The 24,618-nt window shown below is 43.9% G+C and overlaps 1 protein-coding gene across 1 annotated transcript in view; it reads right to left on the bottom strand.

Annotated features, from left to right (window-relative positions):
- Positions 1–752: 752 nt before the first annotated feature.
- The window catches only part of USP4 (ubiquitin specific peptidase 4), a gene marked incomplete at its 5' end in the record, with an annotated part of 31,288 nt that continues 7,422 nt past the window's right edge, over positions 753–24,618 (bottom strand). The window contains 16 exons of the mRNA XM_031555472.1: positions 753–3,010; positions 3,139–3,227; positions 3,458–3,561; positions 4,335–4,484; positions 5,044–5,159; positions 6,161–6,231; positions 6,310–6,525; positions 7,000–7,088; positions 7,620–7,811; positions 15,147–15,241; positions 15,951–16,034; positions 17,284–17,508; positions 19,091–19,249; positions 21,027–21,200; positions 21,863–21,980; positions 22,603–22,746. Coding sequence (XP_031411332.1) covers positions 2,909–3,010; positions 3,139–3,227; positions 3,458–3,561; positions 4,335–4,484; positions 5,044–5,159; positions 6,161–6,231; positions 6,310–6,525; positions 7,000–7,088; positions 7,620–7,811; positions 15,147–15,241; positions 15,951–16,034; positions 17,284–17,508; positions 19,091–19,249; positions 21,027–21,200; positions 21,863–21,980; positions 22,603–22,746 — 2,128 coding nt within the window. The remainder of the gene's footprint in view (positions 3,011–3,138; positions 3,228–3,457; positions 3,562–4,334; positions 4,485–5,043; positions 5,160–6,160; positions 6,232–6,309; positions 6,526–6,999; positions 7,089–7,619; positions 7,812–15,146; positions 15,242–15,950; positions 16,035–17,283; positions 17,509–19,090; positions 19,250–21,026; positions 21,201–21,862; positions 21,981–22,602; positions 22,747–24,618) is intronic.

The raw sequence follows: 24,618 nt of genomic DNA, 5'->3' as shown, positions 1-24,618 counted from the left end.
CTCCACCCTGCTTCACTGAAAAGAGAAATGTGCAACCACATATTGCCCTGGAGCCACAGATATCCATGATGGGTTTCATGTCATGCTCTGATGGTCAGCATTTCACAGTGTAGCTCAGTAACTGCCGTTCTATACTGAGGCTCTTCTAACCTTCTCTCAGACTCTAAGACCAAGCCCTTCAGCTGCTACACTGCAATCACAGCACAAGCTTTAAGCCCCCTTCATGAGGCTTTCACCTTCACAACTGTCCTCGATCTGCAGGTTTGGTGACAGTCCTCTAGATTCCCTGCACGTGCTAAATGCATGCAGGTCTGTTGCATTTAACTTGCTTCTTTGATCTTTTCCAGCTTATGGTACTTATTTAGCACGCCTAAGGAAACTGCAGTAGCTGCAGGACAACAACCATTTCAGTGGTATGGCCACAAGCAGGGAAGCTATGGGGCAAAAAATGGCCAGAAGGAATGCAGCCTCCCCCAGACCTGCAGAGGGATGATGAGAAAGGCACACCTGAGGCTGCTCAACATCACAGAAAGGCAAGGATCACAACAGACCAGCACAGCACTGCAGTGGAGAAAAAGCAAATGTTGAGTACGAACTCTCAGATTTACACAGCACTGCACTGCTCCCTTGCATAGCACTCATCACGCTCCAGCTGAAAGAGCTCCTGCTTCAGCAGGCATCCCCACAACCAGCAGCTGCTCAACCTGCACTTTAGGCCACTTAACAACAGGTGAAAACACAACAAAACCCAGTTTCAGTGCAAACCACTCTTTAATTTTCCTCTTCATACAACACATCCAGCCACTTACAAAGTGCTACTCCAAAAAACAGGTCTGGTGTTACAGCAGACTCACACCAGCCAAGGCCATCAGCTCTGAGACAGAGAAAATAAGAGCTGGGCCACTTTTTCTGCAGTACAACAGTGTTTGCTCAGCATCTAAGCATCAGAGATTGAGCCCCACTGATGCACTTCTCAGTGTCAGTGCAGCAAAGGAGGTAAAGAGGAGAACAAAGGCTACTTCAGATGGAAGCTGCCTTTACAAAGCTGTTTTACTCCCCTCTTTCCTCTCCCACCTCCCCATTTTGGAATGCCCATGTGATTTTCTTTCAGGGTAACCTAAGAGAAATGCCAATCAGAATAATTCAGTGCAGTGCTACAGTTAAAAATTGCTTCTGGGATACTCCCCTCAAAACAGAAATAAAATACTAAGAACTGTAAAAAAAAAAAATTCGAGACAACCCACAAACCAGAACAGCGGAAACAACTAAGCAATTCTGATCTCTAAATTCAAATTTCAATGCTTTAAAAGCAAACTCTGCAGAAGGGGGTAATAATACTTATGTGCCAGCTAGAGACAGTCCTTCCTTCTTCTCATGCCCTGGCAGGGAGCCATGGGGGGCTGCCCCCCCGACTTCCCTTTGTTTGGAGAAGGACAGAGAGCAGCTGGCTCTGCCTTTGCACAGCCACAGCACAACACAGGTCCAGGGACTGGCACACGATAATCTCCTATGGGGCAGAGCAGAGGAAAGGGAGCTGAGCTGGTGTGGTCAGAATTAAACAATGACTGTCACACTGACAGTCAGAGAAGACAGCTAGAGTCAGCAATGAAGCCACAGGAACTGTGCAGAGAAGACAGAGTGGCTCCAAGCATGCATCTCGCAGGAGGGACAGCAGTTTTTCTTGGCCTTTTGTTCTGCCAGTGCACATGGCTGCAAGAAGGACTCCTGCTGTGTGGTTTACCACCTTGAGCTAAACGTCTCCCTCAAAACCAGATGAAAACTAATTTTTTCTAATTTTTTTAATGAGAAAAAAAACAGTTCTCTGCTGAGGATAACCTGATCTACTGTTCACAGGAATCCTCATACAAGAAGAAAGCTGAACTCCTGCAAGAAACAGAGCCAGTCAGGTAAAGGTGGAAGAGAGGAAGAGCATTTGCCAGTTGTATTGGAAGGATGGAGCAAAACAAAGTAACTATGGCAAAAGGACACACTGGACAAGAAACTGCCAACCTTACAGATTCGGTATTCACATTTACAATCATAGAATAGCTTGGGCTGGAAGGAACCTTAATGATCATCTAGTTCCAACTCCTTCTGCAGGCTGGCTGCTCCCCCCCCAGCGCGGGCTGTCCAGGGCCCCTCCAGGAATGAGCACCCACAGCCCTGGGCAGCAATGCCACCTCCTCACGGCCCTCTGAGTAAAGAATTTCAAATACCTAACCTAAATCTCCCCTCTTTAATTGAAAGCCATTCCCCTTTGTCCTGTCGCTAACAGAGGCTGAGTAAAAACTGCCCACAAGAGTCTCAAGTGCATCCACAGATGAAAGGATGCAAGTAAGAGAAACTTTGGTACTTAGCAAGAGAACCAAAGTACAACGGCAGAGGTGGCAACTGACAAGCCAGAAGTACAAAGATTTGAACTGAGAGATTCCAGAAAGGGTACACAAGCCTCACTGATGCAAGCAGGGCCCGTCAGCAACTCCACAGGATTGACAGGACGCCCCTGCATCAATTCACAGAATCCTACCCACCCTGCTCCTTCACGGGCCCCACTACACTCAGCTGTGACCTCTGATTCAGGCTATACTACCCAAACCCCAGCTACAGACCTTAACCCATGTCCCACAGCCCCGGCTCAGCCCTGACCCCTGTCTCAAGCCACACAGCTCAGACAGACTTTAAAAAGAACTTTATCAAAGCTCCAATATATATTATTTTTGGCCTCTAAATATCTGAGATTCAGCACCTATTCCTGGCTCTTCAGTGCTGTTCTGTAACCCCAAGCACCGAATCTTTCAGTGCTAGATTTTCTGCTCGACTCCTATAGAAGAGAGAAAAAACTTCAGATGCCTCAGAGATGGTTTCAGGAGGGACCTCTAACATGGTGGTCGACTGCTGGAGGCGGTGCTTAGTTGGTATCCATGCCGTCACACTCTTCTTGGGGAGGAGATGGGGCAACATGTTCCTCACTGTTTCGGCGCTGATAAAACAGCACATATGCAGCTTTTGTCTACCAAACAAAAAGCAAAAGAATCTGAAAGACTGAAATAATCCACGTAGGTTGGCTAGAAACACAATGCCCAAAGCAAGGAGCCGCACTTAGCACAAACTCAGATTAGCTTCAGGCCAAGTACTCACCACTATTTGGTCTTCTGAAGCCAACGATACACTGCTGTCATCAAAGTAGTACCACTTGCCATTCACCTTGTTCTTTGCATAGGCAGTGTCTGTTGGGAGAAGAAACTGCAGCTCAGGGAAGCACTGCACCAGTGACATTCAAAACTCAAACCAACCATGCAAGGCTGTCCAAGAGTTAGCCTTCCACAGTTTCATGTTTGACACTGTACTAGAAACGTTTGGTGAGGGCTGCTGTAAATCACAGTGCACAGAGCCCTCCTCCAGTCCCTCCTGCACAAGTCCCTGCAGGAAAGAACAGAAAAAAAAAAGAGTCACTCACAGTGGCCTACTCCCATGGCTCCATAGTGATTGGAAACTGCAATGAGGTCGTAGACATACGAGCTTCCTCTTGGGTCACAGACGAACTCGGACATGTTTAAACCCCTGGAAGGAAAACCAAAGATATCAGTATGCCAACAATCTGCACTTTCACATCAGTGAAGCTCTGTTAGCAGGCAGCACTAGTGAAGCTACGTGCTGTGCTCTCATGCTCAACAGTTATCAGTGCAGAGACCCAAACATTGGCCGTCCCACACAAGGCAGGACCTGGTAAACTCATGGGGTGCTGCAAAACAATTGAGAAGGAGATACCAAATGAAAAACAACTCTGAGCATGTCCCTGTTAATAAAAAGTAAAATAGAAGTAGCAAAGAGCACCAGCATCCTGTTGCAGAATGCTGACAAGCAGAAGGCAGGGGAGGAGGTAGGCTTTCATCTCATACTTTTGCAACATTCAGGACTACAAACAACACTGCACAATAAGTTTCCTCAATTCTCTATATACATCTGGTTCAGCAGCAAACCCATCGTTTTAGTCTTTTTTTCCAAAAGAAACAATGCCTGCCAGTTAATTGGTGTTCTCTGAGATGTGTGGAACAGATTAATGTTAAGATTAACCAAACCAAAAAAAAGATTGAGTCAAAATTGATGCACATTCCTGGTCTTCCTAGGAGTGACTCTAACACGTAATATATTGGCCCGCTCCATCTGCCCAGTAGCAGAGCAATAGGAATTAGAGCAGCAGGCAAACTGCTGATGTGTCCTGCACCTGGAGACTATTACCCAATTCATGCCTGCTGTCTTGTAGCTCAAAACAGCATACATACAGAAGCATCAGAAGTAGATTCCACTTGACCAGCTCAAAGGAAGGATCCTACCTGATAGGGAATTCAACAACAGTGTCGAGTTTATCCCTCCAGTATCTGCTGTATGAGAAGCGTTTTAGATGCACTACCAAAATCTTGGGCAAAGACCACAAGTCAAACTTCTTCGTGGCCTGCTGATGCTTCTTACAGTTAGGGCAATACCTGAGGAAAAAGTACAAATAAGAAAAACTGAAAAGTCAGAGGACACATCAGTAATGTGGTTCAGTCCCTACCTCACAGAAGCCCATTCTGGTTTGTGGAACATGCAATTCCTTGGAGGTTTCCAAACTACCTCTTACTTTCACTCTGTTGGTAGAACATCCTACTGGACTAGGGATTTAGGTAAAACTAAGAGTGCCTCAAGACTGGCAGAAGCTGGAAATAAAATAGTGTAAAACCCTTAAGTAGCCACCTGCTTTCACTGATATCACAAATGCTTCTTCTCATCCTGTCTGAGAGACAGACGTATGGTGGGGAATTAAAAATAGATCCATCTCTACATATGCGGTGCCTTTTTTAAATGCAGGCACGAAACAAGGAAAAAAAACACTCTTCATTAGCCCATGCCTACAGCCTACTGAGTGAGCGACTGACCACGGAACAGACATCTTCCACAGACTAAGAGACAGATCTGAGAAATTATCAGAATCTTGGGACAAATCACGAGCTCAAGCAGTTACAGCATTTTATAGTATACAGAAAGGGAGAAAGAAGCTCTTACCAAGGGTCATGTTCACCAAGAGTTTCCATTGTAGTAAAGAGCTCTATGCAGTCTTTCAGGGCTACCACTGCCTTCATCTTCTGTGGCTGTAACACACTTGCATGCTTTTCAAACGCCTAGTGAAAGAGGTGCATGTTTTATTCAATTCACATAGACTTTAATCCCTGCCACTGTGAAAATGAACATGCCCAAGATCACACTGCTGGTGGTTTCCAGCCGCCCACACAAACATCCCAAGCCTCCAGCCACCCCTTTCCTTGCTTTGTGAACAGTCCTTTGCACTTTTTCCACCTCAGTTATCACTCTCCCCATGCTCCCCAATGAAGTTACAACTCCTCACTCCCTAGCAGCCGTAAAATAGGACTAGCATTTACCAGAATTAGCATTTTCTCAGTACAAAAATAAGTTTAGAAGGTGTGAAAAGGACTGGAAACACACAAAAGCAGATAAAAGAAACACTCTATGTAATTCTACGATAGTTAGAGCAAAAATTAAATATCAATCTGCATAGCCTGATGACAAATAGACCACTGAAACTGAACTACTCTCTGACTACATTATGAAACTCCTAGAAAAAGACAGCTGTGCAAACATACGGCATAGCTCAAGTACACTCCATAACACTAAGAATAATCAACAAATGCTAAATCATTATGGCATATGCTAAATGTCTTTAAGTGATTGACAGAAACCAAAATGACAGTGGGGCAAAGAAGCTACCAACTCCCAGGGGAGTAATCATGGTTGATTCTGACTTTCAAGTGAGCCAGCTCTTGTCTCCAAGCCACTCAATCCTTCAAGTGTGGTCTCTCAGTAAGAAATGTAAGGAAGAGGGGCTGTGTGGTTTTCTTTTTTTATTAATTTCAGTGGATTATGAACTACACGACTTAGAAATTAAAGTATCTATTTTCAGGAATGCTGGTAGCAGATCAACAATAACAGACCTGTAGTCCTTGTCCCAACCAACTCACCCCCTGTTGCTGACTCCAACCTCTATGCAGGGGGCCACACATAACTTCAACTGTTTATTACTGTCATCTATTGAAGTATCATGCTGTGTACTATGCCATGTTCTAAGTTTACATACAGAACACTTATGAAAAGAGCATACTACAACCTGTGCTTCCTGTTCATCAAAGAGCAGCCTCCGCGTATCAGAATCCCAGTCAATAGCAAGTGTAGAGAAAGCTAGAAGAAGAAAAACTTTTGTTGCCAATTTGCTGGTGGAAGGAGGAAGAACAGAAACAATAACAGGACAATAATTACCATTCAATTTCAAGAGTTTTCCTTCTACAATGGAGTTTATCTCAGAAGTCCCATATAAATTCACAAGGCTAAAAGTGAAATGCTGCTTCTTACAAGGCTGCACGTCTCTCGTTGGTTCAATCTGCATGCAACCCTCAGAGTGGCAGGGATCCACTTCTGCCAGCTTCTCCCTGCATTCCTGTCCATCATCCTGATGCTCCATCTCTTCAATGTCACCTGGCAAAATTTAAAACAAGCCCAATATTGACAACTTTCAGGGAAAAGTTTAGACTGACACCTCACATTGACAGCTGCTTGCTTAAGACTTCTATGATGTGCACAGATAGCTTAGAAATTAACAAAAAACACAAGAATAAGTCTGTGCTTGCTAATGACTGCGTCTGAAGCTGTATTTTATCCTTTACCAAGGCCAGGTAAAACATCAGGGTTCACATCCTCCTGCCAGACATGACAAAATATACTCAACACAGCTCAGCACATCACACTATCTGACAGCACATTCCAATAAACATCCCAAAAGAGAACTGACAAAGGCTGCATTTGGTTGTCTTCAAAGAAGGGCAGCCCTATGCCACAGTGCTGTGTAATCGGTAGCAGAGCTAAAAACTATCTGCAGGAGCCCAACCCAAGTACACACAGCACAAACCACATGGTAACAAAAGCTTCCAAGTGATTCTGAAAAGACTTTACCTTCAGCCACACTGCTGGAGCCATTGCATGCTCCTCTGCCTGGGCAAGGTGTGGAGTATTCTTCTGCCACAGGGAGTTTCACATAGCGACTAAACAGAGGGAACATTTTAATCACACAGCTGTAACAAAACTGTACATCACAAGAACTGCACCCTCTCTGTCAATGCCCTCAGCGAGCCAGAATTCACTATGCACAGCATCAAAACTCTTGACTCTCAGCGTCAAGCAAAAACAGCTCAGTAAGTTTATGTTCTCACTGCTTGTACCAAGTTTTACAAGCATTGGATAAAAAACAAAAATAAGTTACGGAGGCCCACGAGAGAGCCCTCACAACATTTCCCAAGCACTGCTCCTAATCTGGTTTGCAGCACCAAGCAGGTAACTTCCCACGAGACCACCACCAGTATTATCTTACAGTCAGCTTTTACAGGTCCCAGACAACCAGGACCTCAGGATGTCCCTGTGGCCTCCAGACACTAGCACAATGCAAATACTGGTTGGTACTCCATAAACAAATCAAGGAAAAAATCTTCCTATCAAAAAGGATGCAGTTATCCTGTTACAGTCTAATTCAGTAAGCTAGCACTAGAATTTTGCACTAAGATACAGATGTGACTTACCTGATCCGCTCCAAAACAACACCATACAAGTGATCTACAGTGAGCTTGTGTTTTGGCACAGATATCAGCAGTGGCTGACCAAAGAGTATGGTCCCTGAAGTGCTGCTGGATTGCCTCGCTGCCTTTTCCCGAAAGTAAACAGAGAAAGTAATGTACTCTGAGCCATCTTCACTTGGCTTGCAGACTTCATATCTGTTTGAAAGACAGGTATATCCACAGGTTATTTATTTCTACTGTCAAGAAGGACAGCAGGCAGAACCAATATCAAGTCAGTCCAACAATTCTCTCGACCAGGATCTCCTGAGGACAATAAGGGCTGTACTTCGGGCCTTCATGGCACAGACATAGAGGCTTCCTGCCCACTTCCCATGGCTCACAATGGCACAGGGTACGTACCTGCCATCAACTTGACTGCCACCTTCCCTCTGCCTTTTGCTCTTAATTCACATTTGGGTTATCACTCACCTCTCCAAACATTACTCTGACAATCAGATGTTGTTTCAATCAAATCATGGTATCAGCGAGAAAATGCTAAATGAACACCTAGATCACTGAGACAATGTTTGCTCTGTCTGGAGAAAGAAAACTTTCTCAGTTCCTTGGGGTCTTACATTCCCCTCAGTCTCCTGTACCATTACTGGTCTGAGCTTACACCACACCCAGCCAGGACTCCAGAAAACTAAGAGTTTGGAAATACCTGCTTCCCAGAAAAATCCAAAAGCAGTACACACAGCAAAAGCATTCTGGAAGAGAAGCAGTTCCAGAGAGCAGTGAGAAGACTGGGATGTAATTTGTGCTGCTGGATGCAATAGTGAAATCAGATATTCACAGATAGGAGAGTCAGAAGAAACCATGTGGTCCAACTCTACTGCATCTCTCGCTCCCAACGTGACTTTCAAGACCATTCAATACAAAGGACTTCCTCAGGATTTCCAAGTGACAGTGCTCTTTAGCTTTGTGAGTCACCTGTCCCAATCTGATCTTAAAACTGAAAAAAGAAAGATTTCATGGAAGTTGTCACTACACAGAACTGAGATGACAGTCAGGTGACACACCAACAGCACATCAGAGATGCCACTTCCTCTCTTGCAAGAGCCAAGAAATAGGTTTCTGTCCCTGTGTTCAGCACACACCCTTGCAGAGGACGGAGTGGAACAAATTTCAGAGTTGCAGTCCTGTTCCGTTCTACTTAAACAAAAGCCTGGCTCTCAGCTTGAGGCCATGAAGAAAAATACCCCTCCAAGAACACAAGTGACAAAAAGTGGATCAACAGTTCACTAAGAATGGCTGTTGATGTTTTCTATGCTGTCAAACAACACTATAAAGAGAAGAACTATTTCACTTAGTACTGTAACACTCAGTTACAGTGTATTACTGACAGTTAACTCCAGGTTCTAGGAGACCCTCTGGGCTGGTCTCCCACAAAGTAGACGAGTACATAACATGCCCAAGGTGCCTACATTCCTCAGCATTCCGATGGCTGCCTCTCACACCACCTACAGCGCTGATCAGAGGAGCCCCCAGCAATACTCCATCCTCTCGCAGGTCCTGAACTAAGCCCTGTCTCTGGCACAGATGGGATAGAAAAAGCTAAGGATTACTCATACATCTCTGACAAACAGCCTGCATGCTGTACCCCTGCAACACTCCCCAAAACAGCACCTCACAAGCTGACTAGGAGAGTGGCCCTCTGTCTACTCCATCACAGAACAGCTTGTACTCTAGCTCGAGAGATGTCCCAGAACCAGCAGAGCTGATACTATAAACCTACAGGGCTACATCAGACTACACAACTGATGGGTACTGGCCAGCTGCCTTTATAATTCATGACAGGTCTGCAAAGTGCCTGAAAACAGCTAGGTGACAGTAAATCAGGATGGCTTTGACTAGCCTTCATCCTGCAAAACAGCACCAGGAAGCTTCAGGCTATGGCTGCCACTCAGAAAGGGGACACTGAGCAATGAAGCAGCTAACATTTGTCCCCTGGTAAATTAATGTTAAGCAAACGCAGGGGAGCATGAAAAACTACAGAAGGACTATATGAAAGGCCACTACTAGCAGGAAAGGCTCTCAGCTGGATGCCAACCTAATATATGGATATTATGGAACCATAACTCTTTCCAAAATGCTGTGATGTAAATAACATTAAACACAACTGGAAAACACTGCATGGATCACAGGTCAGGGCATAACAACAGCAACCGAGAAAACAAGCAAAAAGATGAGGGAATTCAACCAGCATCATTTTTCCAAGTTAAAGTTAAGTTCCAAGTTAAAGCAGCACATTTTAGAAAGGATATTTCAAACAAAGTACTACCACCCACCTTCCTAGATCAAACTGCTGCAGTCTCACCTATCTCAAACATGTCACATCAGGCCAGTTTGCTGATGTAACTCAGTGCAATAGCTGCTGTTTGTCACGGTGACAAACCTGCCCTGCCTGCAGCCAGCTATGGTTTTCCACACCATGATCTTACCTAAACGTAGAACAAACTATGTTGTAAGACAAGGCAAACATATACACACATGGCAAACCAAACATATCTTTTGTATGACTTTTATAGGTTAAAGGTGACCTGCAAATCAATTTGTGAGACTTCCATCGGTGTGAATAATACACTTTATATTATACGCCCCATTAGCCAGGCTAAGAGATCAGAGACATCTAATTTGTGAACCTAAGCATTTTTCTTCTTAGGCCTTAAGAACTAAGAAGAAATACTGAGTCCTGCTCACGTAGATGAGGGCTGTGGAGGCTGCCTTTGGGTGGCACTTACCTGACCCCTTGTAGGCCGGCTCCGAGCTCCAGCAGGATCTCTGGGTGATGTGACATCACCAGCATGGTACATGTGGGGGTGTTAGATTGGAGCGGGAGCCGGAGGTCCTATAGTGGGGCTGGACTTCACGGAACCTAAGGGAAAGAAATAGTGAGCATTGCAGTGATGTGCTGAACGCTGCGCCCTGCTTAGCCTGGAGAATGAGAGCATTCAGCACAAACACTGGGCTCATTTTGTCAAATTGATTTGCAGACCACCTTTACACAGTGACTTTCTGGTCATTTGCCACAGATTTCTCTGACCTTCCACGGGAATATCATGCCTCCAGAGAATAATTTACAGTGCTGCTGAGAAGTGGGTTAGTCCCATTGTGCTTTGGCTGCACCGTCCCACGTGTCAGGCCAGAGGCTCTACTTTATATCCTAGAACAAAACACTATTTCAGCACATAGCCTACCCTCTGCTCTGCTGCTAAATGCTACCAAATCTTGCAGCACGGCAATACTTCATTTCCAAGCCTGCCACGATTAGAAAAAGAAGAGCACACGGCTTGGAGAATTATAATTCCAAACCATCCTTCTCTGGAGAAAAACACATGTGCTGTTGTCCTCTTGCACTTGGATCCATTTTGGGATGCATATGAGTTACTTAAAATCACTTAAAAAACAGGAAGTCTGGTAACGTTCACTTTTCTTCCTCTTTTACTATTACAATAGGTGATATGCAACAAAAATGAGTAAACCAGGAACAGACCAGCTGCAAGGAAAAGCACAGCCATTCAGAACAGATATTTTAAGAACAACTGTCGGTTCAGCTTCAATTCCAAATTCCAACGAGTCTCCTTCTCCCACCTGCATCAAAATTTCACCTCCTACCAAAGCAGTAGAGGTGACCATTCACTGTGCGTGTCTCAGAACATCCAGGTGCACTGCAAGGTCACAAAGCTGACCTGTCTTCCCCATTCTCTAAAATCAAAACAGGAGAAAAAAAAAAAAAAAACAACACACAGCTCTTCTCACAACTAAAATCTCTTTTAGAATGTGCAAGCTCAATATTTGTACAGGGCCTTTCACATATATTCATTATTTCAACAGTACGGTCTACACTTAAACGCCTGTGCCAGCAGGCTCTTCCCCTCTGCAAGCAATTGGCAGTAAGAGAACAAAGCACTGTGTCACCAGCAATCTGAGCTGCAGTGCTGCTCCTGCTCCGTGCTGCACGAGTTCCACTCAGTGACACTTTAAGCACAGTGCTGCATGGAAAGTGACGCTATGCTCAGAAACCCATACAGGGACCTCAATCTGAAGGCAAGAAATCAAACATACTATTGCCAAAAGCAGGGCAGCAACAATTCCGATACTAGTACTGCCTTTTTTTTGTTAATTTAGGAAAAAACCCTAAGCCAATGTGCTTGAGGGGAACAGATTTATGGTATGAGATGTCTCCCTGCTTTCCAAATGGAGATGCGTGCAGCTCACTGGCTAGCACACAGCTCTCTAAAATCAGAAGTATGTCAAAGCAATAGGATATTACTCTCATATGCAGCCCCAGATTTGGCTACTGCTTTCAGCAAAGCCAACCCAGAGAAAATACTGCAGGAGCCTGAATGTTGATACTGACATATCTCCATCTTCAGGCAACTTAAGGCGGTGCTGAGAATGGGACAGAAGGCAAAAGCTGCCAAGTTACCATAAGGCCCTAAAGCTTCAGAAACCATTACACCTTATTTCTCTTAACAAAAAAAAAATAAAACAGTCACCAGGGCATCAGCTAACGGCCTCAGTTCCCACACCAAGGAAAGCACAGGTAAAAAGTAATATCATAATGTCACAGTCCTGTAAGAAGGAGCAGCCTGCCCCTCCTGCTCTGCTGCCCACCCAGAGGGCAATCAGCTGAGCACTGAGCCTCAGGGCACTCAGGGCATGAGGACACCCACTGGGATGGCAGCTGCTGGTGAAACAGGAACCCTGGGGCCTCACAGCTCCCCATGCACTGCACGCTGGTTCTCTGCAGTCTCAAGCTCTAGCAAACAGCCACAGGCAACTATTAACACAACCTTGTTTTGCTTCTTCAAGTGGGAGGGTGGAGTACATTTCAGATGAGGACACTATTGCGAGGTTAAAAGGATGATTTAAATGTTGGTAAGAGGCAGGGATGAACTTCAGTTCATCACAGCTTCTCTGTTTCCTTGCTGTGGAGATCAGGAAGAAACAAATGAATGACAACAGCCAGCAAAACCCGAAGGGACAAAAAACCACCATGGGACCCCACTGAGAATTTTGCAATTTTTAAATACAAATTTTGAGAACGTGCATCTGAGAAATCTCTTCCTGAATACACTGTACTGATTAAACTCAGTCCTGAATCGCTTGGTTACCTGTACTTTTGAGCCCTTTCCAGTGAAAGAAACTTTCCATCTAACTTCAATTACCTAAAACATGATGATAAGATGTACTCATTACAGTATGCCAGCAAACCACTGAACACGAGGGGAAAATAAGAGTAGATGGTCAGTATGTAAGAGGAAATAGTTTGAGTATCTGAGATGGTGAAATTACACTCATTTAAATACAAAAGGCCTTATGATTCTAGAAAAGATCCTTAATTTAAATGAGCTTGTGGTCCTCAAGTCATATTCTGGGTTACATATATCAACTTCAAACCCTTCTGATGGTTTGTACGTGAGAACACACCATGCAAACAGTACCATCATTAGCAGATCTCCCACGCCAGGACCTCTTTCCTGAGCTGAGGGCCGTACCTCTCCATCAGCTTTGCTGTACTGCAGGCACAATGCCCTGAAATGGGGCAGATTTCTCATCTGATTCTAACAGAAGTAGCAATATTAGAAAACTCACCCTTTCTGTGACTCACATTATTACATGAGGCACTCCAGTTTTGAACAAATCTTAGGAAAAAAAAACAGTGTTTTCCTACCACAGTAAACAAACAGCCTACAGAGTTGCTTGCATATAAATTGATACCTTCTCAGTCCCATTCAACACCACAGAATGTCTTCTTGGGGTTTATTCTGCAGCAATACCCACTGTAAACATAGTGCAAAAGAAACACTGGATGGTAACAGTGTTACCTCCCTTTCCTTGGCTTTTTAATTTGTGAATTTGGGGTGAAACTGCTGTAGCTGTAAAAACATTACACATACTTTCTAATACAAGGCAGCTGCTGCCCTTCATTAATCAATACAAAGAGAGTTTTCTTTCAGGAACAGGAAAGAGACGCATCATGCAGTGCAGACAGCATATACACCCAGCCACATCACCTCTCAGCACAAGAGACAAACATTCTGTGGACTCTGCAGGCACAAGAGCCATGCTTCAGTCATACCAATCAACTCTTCTTCCACCCCTTCTCTGAAGAGCTAGAGGTAACTTAAGCCCAAAGAACAAAACACTTTCTAGAAGGTACTCAAGTTTTCTTCACTGACTTAAAAGAAAGGAAATATTTCTCAGCTATATCGAAGGATGAGACATTCCATTACATCCTATCACTACTAGATGATGTAAAAAGTTAGTCCCCCTCCTGCTTATAAGCTCCTTCAAGCACTGGAAGGCTGCCATGAGGTCTCCCCAAAGCCTTCTCTTCCCCACGCTGCACACCCCCAGCTCCCTCAGCCTGTCTCCGTAGGAGAGGTGCTCCAGGCAGCTGAAAACATCTTGAGAGGGGTTCCATGGAAAAACAGGATTAGCCAAGTTTCCTCCTGCTGTCTCTCTTCTTTCTTGCATGGCTATTTTTAACCCAGGTCAGCTCACTGCTATGACTCACAGCATGGCCTCATTTACAATTAGGCCTCCACACAAGGGCACAGCGACTGCAAGTGAAAACACACATAGGACTGCAGCTGAGCTAACACTTCCCCTTCAGTGCAGGAGCAGAGATGAACTCAGACACAGTAGTTTTCTGAGAAGGAACGTGCAACAGGTTACACACATAGGAAAACATTTTTGTTGCAATTTCCTAGCTCCTCAAAGGAAGAGTACCCTGCTGGGAGTGAGGCAGCAAGAAGCATCTCCATGCTGGACTTAAGGAAAGATCTCTGTAACATCATCCTTCTTGCTTTTCTACATTTTGTAAGTTCTAGAGAAAGGTTTGCTTGCAACTTGACGCCTTACAATATCCCAACAAACAGACACCAAATGCCCTTCATAGGCACCTTAACCAGCTGCAACTGGAGAAAACAAATGATAAGAACTTTCAAAAACAGTCTGGCATGACTCCTCAGCAGTTCACAATGGATAGCAGGACAGAACAGCACCAAACAGCATGTCACAGCATCCCATTCACTGCACCCAAGGACATCACTGCACAGCGCTTTTATACAAACAGCAAGCTTGCAGTGGAGTACCTCATAAAGAAAGAGGGGGCTTCTGATGAGGATCTCATTGGACCTCACAAGCTCCAGGCTCAGCAGCTAACTCCAAAGTCTGTTTTGCATTTCATGTGCAGTACTTTCCATCTTTTACCAGCTGCTACAGAGGAACACGACCCTTTGCTCTCCACCCAGACGACCCAGGTCATCTCACCCACCACATGTATTGGAAGCATCAAGCACAACCGAACCGTCAGCTTCACCCACACTCCCCAAAACAAGTCTGCCTGTGGTCCTCTGCAGCTGGACACAGACAGAGCAAGCGCTGGTCTTGCAAGACCCCTGCCGTGGTTAGCTGGGTGCTGTAACAACCACGTTGGTTCTTAGCACTCTTTGCATCGTGGCATCTTCCCGTTTTACTCACACAAAGATGTCGTCTTTTGGCATGATATGATTTAAACCTTCATCCGCCTGGAAGATTTTGTGGAACCGATGGTTATACACATCTGTCACCACCATCTACAAGAGCAAGTGAGAGTTGCAAAGAGATTGTAATAAATATTTACATAAATTCATGCGTGCTAAATTCAAGCAACACTTTGGTTTTTTTTTCCTACGAGAATTTTCAGCACCCGTAGCATCAGTGCTCTGTTTTCCATAACAGCACCAGGAGCTCATCAGCTGCTTTCATTAAGATGGATCAGAAAAACAAAGCATGTAACAGACTGATTTTACAGAGGTACTGAGGAGATGAGATACCACAGCTGCAAATCAGTCTGCTGGAAACAACAGCTCAAATCTAACATTTTGGGCAAAGATCACTCAATCTATACTCGCTAAATATTGAAATAAATTGAAGTGTTACACTGGTATCCTGAAAATCCATCCCATCACCTACAAAATCATTCAGTTTATAAAAATCTCACCCAATTCCTTTGTTATTACAAGGACATCCAAGGGAAGGTGGTCTCAAAACAGGCTGAGCATCTCACATTACTAAGAAATTACACTGTCAGAAACACTAGAGGGGGAGGTGGGTGGATAAACAGATGGTTTCCATGTTTGTTTGTTTTTTAATATTTTTCAGTCAAAAATTGCATTCAAACTCCTAATGGAGTAGTAATAGAAATATATCCTTCAGCTCATTATACATTTAAAAACTAAGACATCAAAATGCCTCTAGAAGAACAAAGATTTATCAATATTACCACGCTGCATTTATCCTTACGTTTTCTGCAGGAACCCCAGAAAGTTTGGAGAGCGATTCGCAGAGATCTGAGATGGCCCCCATCATTGGCACCACGACCCGGTACTAAAAAGAGAGTTAACAATGCTCAGCAAAGGCAAAACAAAGAGCACGGATACGAAAACACAACTTGGAATGCCTAGTTCTGCTCAAGGTCACAGCCATCCTTTCTTCCTTCGGGAATCAGAACTGTATGCTTTAGAGAAGGTCTCAAAGGCACACACTCAGAGCACAGACAGGCACACACTTGGAGGGAGCCACATGGAGCACACTTGCCTTGACTAAAAGGAGTTACGTTTCACTATTATTCACCAGGATCTTCTTGGTTATGCCATCCATCTGTACCCTCACCTGTGGCCATCACAGGCTTACTGTTCACTTTCTCTTAGCACAGCCCACGTAGTGGAGACACTTCTTCTCCTGTGCCACACACCAGAGGTGAAAGGTAGTGGTGCATACCTCTGGCATCCCAACTGGGAGATCACACAATGCACAGAATTGCTGTCAGCAGGGGAGGTGAGACTGAGCACGGCCAATTCAGCCAGCAGAGCTCCAGCTGCCGCAGCTTTGGTTTATCTCAATTCTTCAAAGTACAATTTACCCTTTCAGTCTCTATGCTACTCATTTATGTTTCCCATCTCTTCAGTGAATCCCTCCTCTGTTCCTTCCCTTTACAAAACCTTGGTGATGAGTGCAGCTCTCCTTGATTTTACAGTTGTACAAAAAGCCGAATGAAAATTCACCACCAACTTAGCATACATCACCACTGCATCTACCAACCCCCTACCCCCAAGGTTACACTCTCTATATAAAACAAAGGTTCTAATGCACAACACATGCAAATATTGCCAAGCAACACCTCAAAAGCCGCTTTACTTTTTCCTTTGGTAAATGTCTATCCACCATTAGAGCTTCTGGGTGCCACAGATCTTGTGCACAAGCATGGCAACTACAAGGCTACTTTGTGTGTGTGCCCACCTACAGGCTCACTTGAAATAAAGAGAAAGAAAAGTAGATATTAGTATCTATCTCAGAAATAAGCAGGCTTTAAAAGCAATCAAATCATACTTCTCCTTTTGCAACAGAGATTTTTCCCCAACTGGATGAAATTGAAAATCCTTACTCGTTTAGAGAAGCTTCCCCTTTGCATTCTTCAAGGTAACACAAGGTAAACGTGACCATGCAAACACATTAGTGCCTTCACAGAGCAGTGTATCACATAGGCAACCTCACCACAGGAAAAGTTAAGCCACCTCTTTAAAACCTAAGAGGAAGAGACTCAGATAAAGAAACTCATGCCTTAGTCATGCCTCACCTGGACAGGTCTGCGCTGCGGGTCCGCAGGTACCAGGGTAACTTCCAGGAGACGATCTCTCTTCAAAGGCAGCGGAAGGGTTAAGTAACAGAAGGGATCAAAGGTCACAGAAACCTTAGAGCATTTGGGACAAACAAGGGTAGATTTGAAAAGACCATGAAAAATATCCACAATGATAGAATCGTTTCGCAGTCTGTGGTTCTCCCAGGCTTCTTTTGCTACCACCTACAGAAAGAAAAGAAATTAAGTATTAGCTCTCACAAACACAAGGCACAGCAAGCACGGGGATGGAAGCAAACTCAGGAAGTCAATACATACAGAGAAAATCTTCACAGAAAGGTGGGTGCACTCCATTTTCAGCCTAACACACCTGGATTTTTCACAGTGAAACTAAGGCCCTGTATCAAGCCAGAAGTACAGTAGTTTGAAAACAAGGCAGAAATCTGTGTACTTCCTACATCAGGGGAAGTGGAAGCACCTAAAGAAAACGAAGCAGAGCTGGGCATCCTCTTCACCCCACCACCACCACTGCTTGGAGAAAAAAGGAATAAATATACTTCAAGCATTGTTGCCATTTGCATAAAAAAGCAAAAAAACTATAAGCTATTGTCAGTTAAGTTGAAAAATAAATAGTCACATACACTCCCTAAAAAAAAAAAAATAATTGTTTTACCTGGCTTTTAGGAGCATTACTGGCACCCTGACTGTGTATTTACTGTGGATTCTGCACTTGTTAGTATGTTGCAGTTGTTTGCACCATGACAAAAAACCAGAAGCCCAATCAAGAGGAATGTGATTTCACTTACAGAAAGACATCCCACTATTACGTGTCTCATCTCAATGTGAGCACAGCATTTGCCAACTTCGGAGAAACAAAAGTGCTTGTAAGGTGCTCACATACCAGTAATGACAGAGGATAAAGGTAGGGAGGAAAAAGTAACCGTGAGATTTTTCAGGCCTATGTCAAGAAAATGGCATCAAAGAATTATTTTCCTGTACCCCTGTAGAGTGGGTAACTGGAGTCCAAGTGCGTAAAATTGCTTTTATATCCATTCCACAGCACTAGAAAGGAGGAAAAAGCAGGACAAGCCTGTGCAGGAGATGCAGTTGTTTCACCAAATGTTAGGAATTCTTCAAGATCCACAGCAGCACCATGTTACAGTGACTCAACTCTGCATAAAATTTAGCTCTTGCTCTGCTTTGTCCAGACTTTTCATACAACCTGCTCAATGTAACACTTCACAGGTTACACTCATCAAGAGGCCACAGGGGAGCAGACCTGAGTACCCCAGCCTGAGTGCTGCTTACCAGAACACTGCTTACAGCCCAGGGCACTCACTCAGACAACTTTTTTAGAGCCAACCTGGCACTTCCACATGCATTCCCACTCCCAAAGTCCACAGACAGTCAGCATTTGATCCAGACTACCTGGAAGTTGACAGTGTGCATGAGGTAGTCAAGAGACAAGGTTATAGTGGTAACTGCAATCTACTTGTACTTAGCTTTTATATGACAAAATCAAACTTCCTTCTTTTCCACTGAAAACCTATGTCAGAATGGTATGGTGAGGTACTTTCTTGCTTGGCAGGAAGAACAGAGCTCTGCTATAATAAAGAGCAACAGCTTTGTGCTGCAAGGTGCCATGAAGAACCATCTAGGCCACAAGGCATAACAGGATTCTCTCTTTCCAGGTATAGTGGCTTTGCAGGGAAGGCATTATTGTGGTTAGTGGGCAGGAAGCATCAAAGCCAATTTATACTCCTTCAGGAGCACTGGATGGCCTATTCTCTAGTAAAGAGCACCATACCGAATCAGGCCTGCCATTGGCATCCTTCAGCTCCAAGTAAGGTTTCTTCTTCACTCTATTTAAATCCTCATGCAAGCCATCAAGAAGAAAAGCCAAGAGCTCCTGGGAATCTTGCTGCTGGTATCCTGAAAACTGAGGAGCAAATCGGCCAACCTGTGTCTGCAACATAACACAAGAGTTAGAGGGGACAAGTATAAGCTGTATGCAAATGACAGTGGGATAAAAACATAACCTAGCTTTTCCAGACAAACCCCATGCTGCCTTATATTAGCAGCAGACCCCAGAGAACTGAATGCTAACAGAGTAGAGAGTGCAGAGATTAATTTTACCAATCATTTTTCACTTCATCCCTGAACTGCTATGGGAGATGAATGTATTTAGTACTACAACATGGAAATCTGAAGCAGGAATATTAATTCACAAACCTGCAAACAACGAGCACAGAAAACTTCTCTGCATGTTTCATTTTTTACTTCATTTCAGAAGCCTACGGCCACAATGCAGAATTACTGCATGACAACACCTTGAAGGTGAAGACAGAAAACACTTGCAGAAGAGCTAACATCGACTGGCTCAAAGCTCAGTTTGAAACCAGTTGTCACCAGTAGTCTGCAGCTAGGCGTAAACCTAGAAGATAACAGGCTGAGTAGCAAGGGCCAGAAACACCACAGCCAAACAACCTCTGCTACTCCATACCACAAGTGCCATATCACAGCACTGCCATTTAACCTTCCTGCTTCCACAAACAACGGACTTTCTGTGGTACTCCAGTCAACAACTAGCTGAAGGAGTGGTCTGTCCAAAGGACCATAGCTCATCTTCTCACCAGCATGTGGCACCAAACACGATTCTGGAGTTATGCTTAGTATATTTTAATCACAATGACAACTGCAAGGAAATCCAAACCAAAGGGCTGAGACAGTTCAATGCTGTCGCTCATCAGTAGCAATATTAGAAAAAGCACAAGTAATGCTGCACAAGAAAATAAAAAGCAACGCTTATTCCAGTCTTAAGTAAGAACAGCCAACAGTAAGACACTTTTAAAGATGCCCACTAGTGTTTACTTCCTCCAAACAGTTTACAGAATAACTTCAATAGAGACGGATGGTGTGCCACCAACTCCAAGTGGCAGACATTAAAAATATCTTGCTGCTTCAGAACTACCTGTGACCCTACAGAAGACAATTTTTGTTGTAGACAAGACTTTTGCTTCAGGTCTCAAAAGCATATAACTCAGCTTAGAGACTACACCACACAAAACTCAACCAGCAAAAGGATGTGAATTCACAATTTCAGCTCACTGCTTATTTCATGCATTTGGGATGTTCTTCTTTGCATTACTGAGATTGCACTTACAGAAAAACTTTTAATGTTCCTTTGATGCTTTTATTACATTGTCCTGGAGCATCTTTGTGTTATATTTAGAACAAAAAACACAGTTTAAATTTTCTTAGGGTGGTTGCACACCACTGCTACATTGCAGGGTTTCAGCTGGAAGCAGCTCTGTGCTGAAGCACTGCAAACACCGAACCAACAGATAACAGGGCAGACAAGGAAATGCTTTCTGCTCTCTACTTCATCATGCAATGTTTTTGCATTTACAACTTGCATGCTGCTAAAAATTAACAGCTGGCAGTGCTCATGACCTTGCCTAGTTTTGTAGCAGCAGCCATGGTGATGCATATAAAAACAGCTCTGAGGTTAGAAGGCTATTAACTAAGTAAGGCACTGTGGTAAAAAGCAACAGCCAACTCCAGGTTACGACCTTACTTTCTCACTTGTTCTTCCTTCCCCATTCTCCGAAAAACAGCTCCTTAAAAACTGAAGTAACACTGAAGCAGTTCTGTTGCTAGTGCTTTCAAGACACCAGAATTTGTGGAAGGCATGTTAGCTTCTTCTACCACAGAGCAACACCATAAGAACACAGAATACTTACTTTAAACATACGTGGGGCCACATGAGATTGTCTCCCAGACCAAATCTGTTTAATGAGTTCTGCATAGGCTTCTGCAATTTCTCCTCTCATCCCCAAGGGGTTGCTGTGATTTATTTCAGCTTCGTATTTATCTTCCAGGAAATAGTCAGTCAGAGGAGGAGTATTACTCAGACACTAAAAAAAAAACCATTAAGGAAATGAACTTACTGCACTGTACAATAAATCTGTGACAGTGAAGCAACAAATCCAACTTTCACATCAGAACACGCACTAAATGTTTTAACAAATCTGGTGAGACAGACTACTTAATAATAAATAAAAAATCTCTCAGGCAGGTGGGATACTTTAATTACTGTAACTGGAACATGGCTGGAAAACAAATTAAAAAATAAAACACCAAAGGCTACAGCATTCAAGAGACTCATTTCTCTTTGTGGATGCCACACTGGCTACTCCCATGCAGCAGATGTGCCCACAAGTGCAACCCTTCTCTTTGGAGCAGTTTCTGTATCAAGAGTAAGACACATAAGGCTCTCTGGCCTGCAGCAACTTGGTTTTCCTCCAGGAATTTTTGGTTCATTTGTTCTGTAACTCTCACTGACACTTCATCAACCTAAGAAAGGTTTCTCAGCATGATGCTGAAGCCTGACAACGCCAAGTCTGCTAGAGACCACAGTTCTGTGTGCTCATTTCACCAATGCTGCAAACACAGGTTAAAATGTTTTCCACGTCAGACCATTTCTGCATAAGCACTTTTCTTTCCACAGATTCTGATTCACAATCTCCATGAGATTGCTCTTGTGCTTAATCTGAAGAATGCTCTTTTCAAACGTTACCTGTAATGCAGAATTCATGAAGCAGGTATTCCCAAGGTTACTGAGTCCACAAAGACCAGGCTGGGACAGGGAAGCGGAGTCCCCGCTGCTGTAAGAGTTGCAGGCAAATCCAGAACCTCTGAAAGAAAGACAACACAAAGTATTCCACAGTGAGTCTACCCAGTCTTGGTCATTTTGAAAACTTGCATCAAACATGTGTAAAAGAACTGATTAATGAAAGGCACCAGCCTTCATGTTTCTGCTGCTTCACAGTGGCTAGCACTAGATACCAGGATCATGAGATACACACGCTAACTTTGGAAACATTAATCACTACAGGGTCTATTATTAATGTATGCCTCAGAACACTTTAATTTCCTCTGTCTACAAGTACACAGCACTCCATCTGAATGTAGCAACCTAGTGCAAGAGCTCGTGTGATGAGCTGTTAGAGCTAGTAAAGAAATTGCAGTTTCCGCCTGGAAAGACTGCTATCACACAGGCAGATGGAGAGAAGAATATAATCCTTTCCCTCATATCCCCAGTCCTCTGAAAAATCAGGCCAAGCTCTAGCAGTTAGCAGTACCAGAACACGCACTACTCTTCTAAGTGAGAAGGGAACAGCAGAACCTAATTGCCTCAAAAGCAAGGTTTGGTTAAAGTTACTCAAAGCAGCACCACAGTGCTTTTCTATACAGTCAAGGAAGAGCAGCAGTATTCACATGAAGGACAAAGACAAAGGAGATGATTGCCCCTCTTACCCCCTGCCCAGGCTGGAGCTGCTCAGTCCATAGGAGTTACTGCTATCACCGTTAGTAATGACAGACGTGGCAGATGCGGGGGAGTAAGAACTTGCTGAAGGTTTTGAAGAGGTAGTAAAGTTTCTGCTACTTGCAGTGCTTGACCTGGAAGAAAGAAAAAAAAAAAAGTAGAAACAGTGCTAGTACTTTTGTCACCCCCAACACCACCTGCCACAAAACCCCAAGCACTTGTCATTTTACAGTTAGCCCCTCCACAGATTTCACTATCATCTGTGTGATCATGTTTCCAAAAAAAACATCTGAACAGAAACATCAGACAGAAGTACAAAAGCAGGAGTTGCAATTCTTGCTTAAGGCAAAATTCCTTGGTCAGACCGAAATAAGAATGTATTTCAGATGGCACAAGTAACAGGACATCATGATTTAACTCTACTTATAAACCAGCTTGAAATAAACAGAAATTACAGTCTTAATCATCACAAAAGGCTTACTTCATGTTAAAAGCAACAACATCAGTTCTTCTGTACTTAAGACCCAGAACAGAATGGTAATCAGCAGGAACCAATCAGGGTGGGCACAGCAGTTTGTCACTGATACAACTCCATCGCCTGGGGGCAAGGCACACCACTATTGTGGCACGCAGGCCATGCACACAGCAACCCTCAGCACACTGCAGAGAGGGGTACTGGAGAGGATGCACAAAACCAAGCTGTTTGGGAAGGCAGTTGACAAAGGGAACCTGGGTGGTAGCAATTAAGGCTGGCAGAGAGAACATTCCCTGAGAATATAATGGACCTGGTTACCTGGGTTATGGAGAAAGCTGAGATACTCAATGAATTTTTTGCCTCAGTCTTCACTGAGAAGTGCTCCAACCACTGCTCAATATGCACAAACCAAAGGCAGGAGCTGGGAGAGAATGAAGAACAACCTACTGCAGAAGACCAGGTTTAAGACCACGTAAGGAACCTGAACGTATTGAAGCCCACAGGACTTTCTGAGATGCATCTGAAGATCCTGAGGGAACTGGTAGATGAAGTTTCTAAGCCATTAGCCATCATATTTGAGCAGCTGTGACAGTGCAGTGAAGTTCTCGCAAAATGGAAAAGGAGAAACATAACCCCCACCTTCAAAAAGGGAAAGAAAGGAAGATCCAAGGAGCTACAGACCAGCTTGGCTCATCTCAGTGCCTGGTAAGATCGTGGAGCAGATAGATCCTCCTGGAAGCTACGCCAAAGCACATGGAAACAGAGGTGACTGATGACAGCCAACACGGTTCAATTTAATCCAGCAGACCACAAACAATTTGAAACATCAATAATCACCGCAGCCAGAAACTCGTGTTTCATTCTGCAGCACTGAGCATTTGGATTCAGCTTCTTGTAGGCAATGGCTTGAGTTTATCTCAATCTGCTGCTGAGGACTTCCTTATTTCACTTCCATTTCTCATACACCGCAGAACTTTAAGTGCTTAAATCACCTTTTAACTTTTTCATCCACAGAACACTTTTAAGTCCTCCAGTAACAAAATCATCTGCCAACTGTTCAGCAACCCATTAGATTCCTTCTGAAACCTCATTAACCTACTTACCACATTTCTTGACAGCCTAAAAGGATGCTATCATTTCACACGCCATTTACCAGCACATCAGTTAGGAAAAGAAAATCTTCTGATTCACGCTCAGGATTTCCCTGGTGAGACACTGAGGTTATTTTTTATGATGATACATACCTCAAGGCTGCTACAGGGACTCACATTGCATAGGTTGCCAGGACTGGAATCACAGCCCCCCAGAGTCCAGCACACATTCAGGGCTCACGGTCAGAAACCCCAAATGTACAACTTCACATTTCACAGCATTGCTGCACATTGCCCCCACTCTGCCAATTATAGTCAGGCATCTCAAGTTCTACCACGCAGCCTTTTGAAAACCCACACAAATGGCAAGGGAAGAGAAATCTGTCATTATGCTGCTGCTCTCCAAAGATTAATCTAGTACAAAACTGTGATAAGCAAAA

The sequence above is a fragment of the Meleagris gallopavo genome, chromosome 14 (assembly GCF_000146605.3).
Source record: "Meleagris gallopavo isolate NT-WF06-2002-E0010 breed Aviagen turkey brand Nicholas breeding stock chromosome 14, Turkey_5.1, whole genome shotgun sequence".
Lineage (NCBI taxonomy): Eukaryota > Metazoa > Chordata > Aves > Galliformes > Phasianidae > Meleagris > Meleagris gallopavo.
Note: the sequence above shows the minus strand (reverse complement) of the source record. Positions and strands in the feature narration are given on the sequence as shown.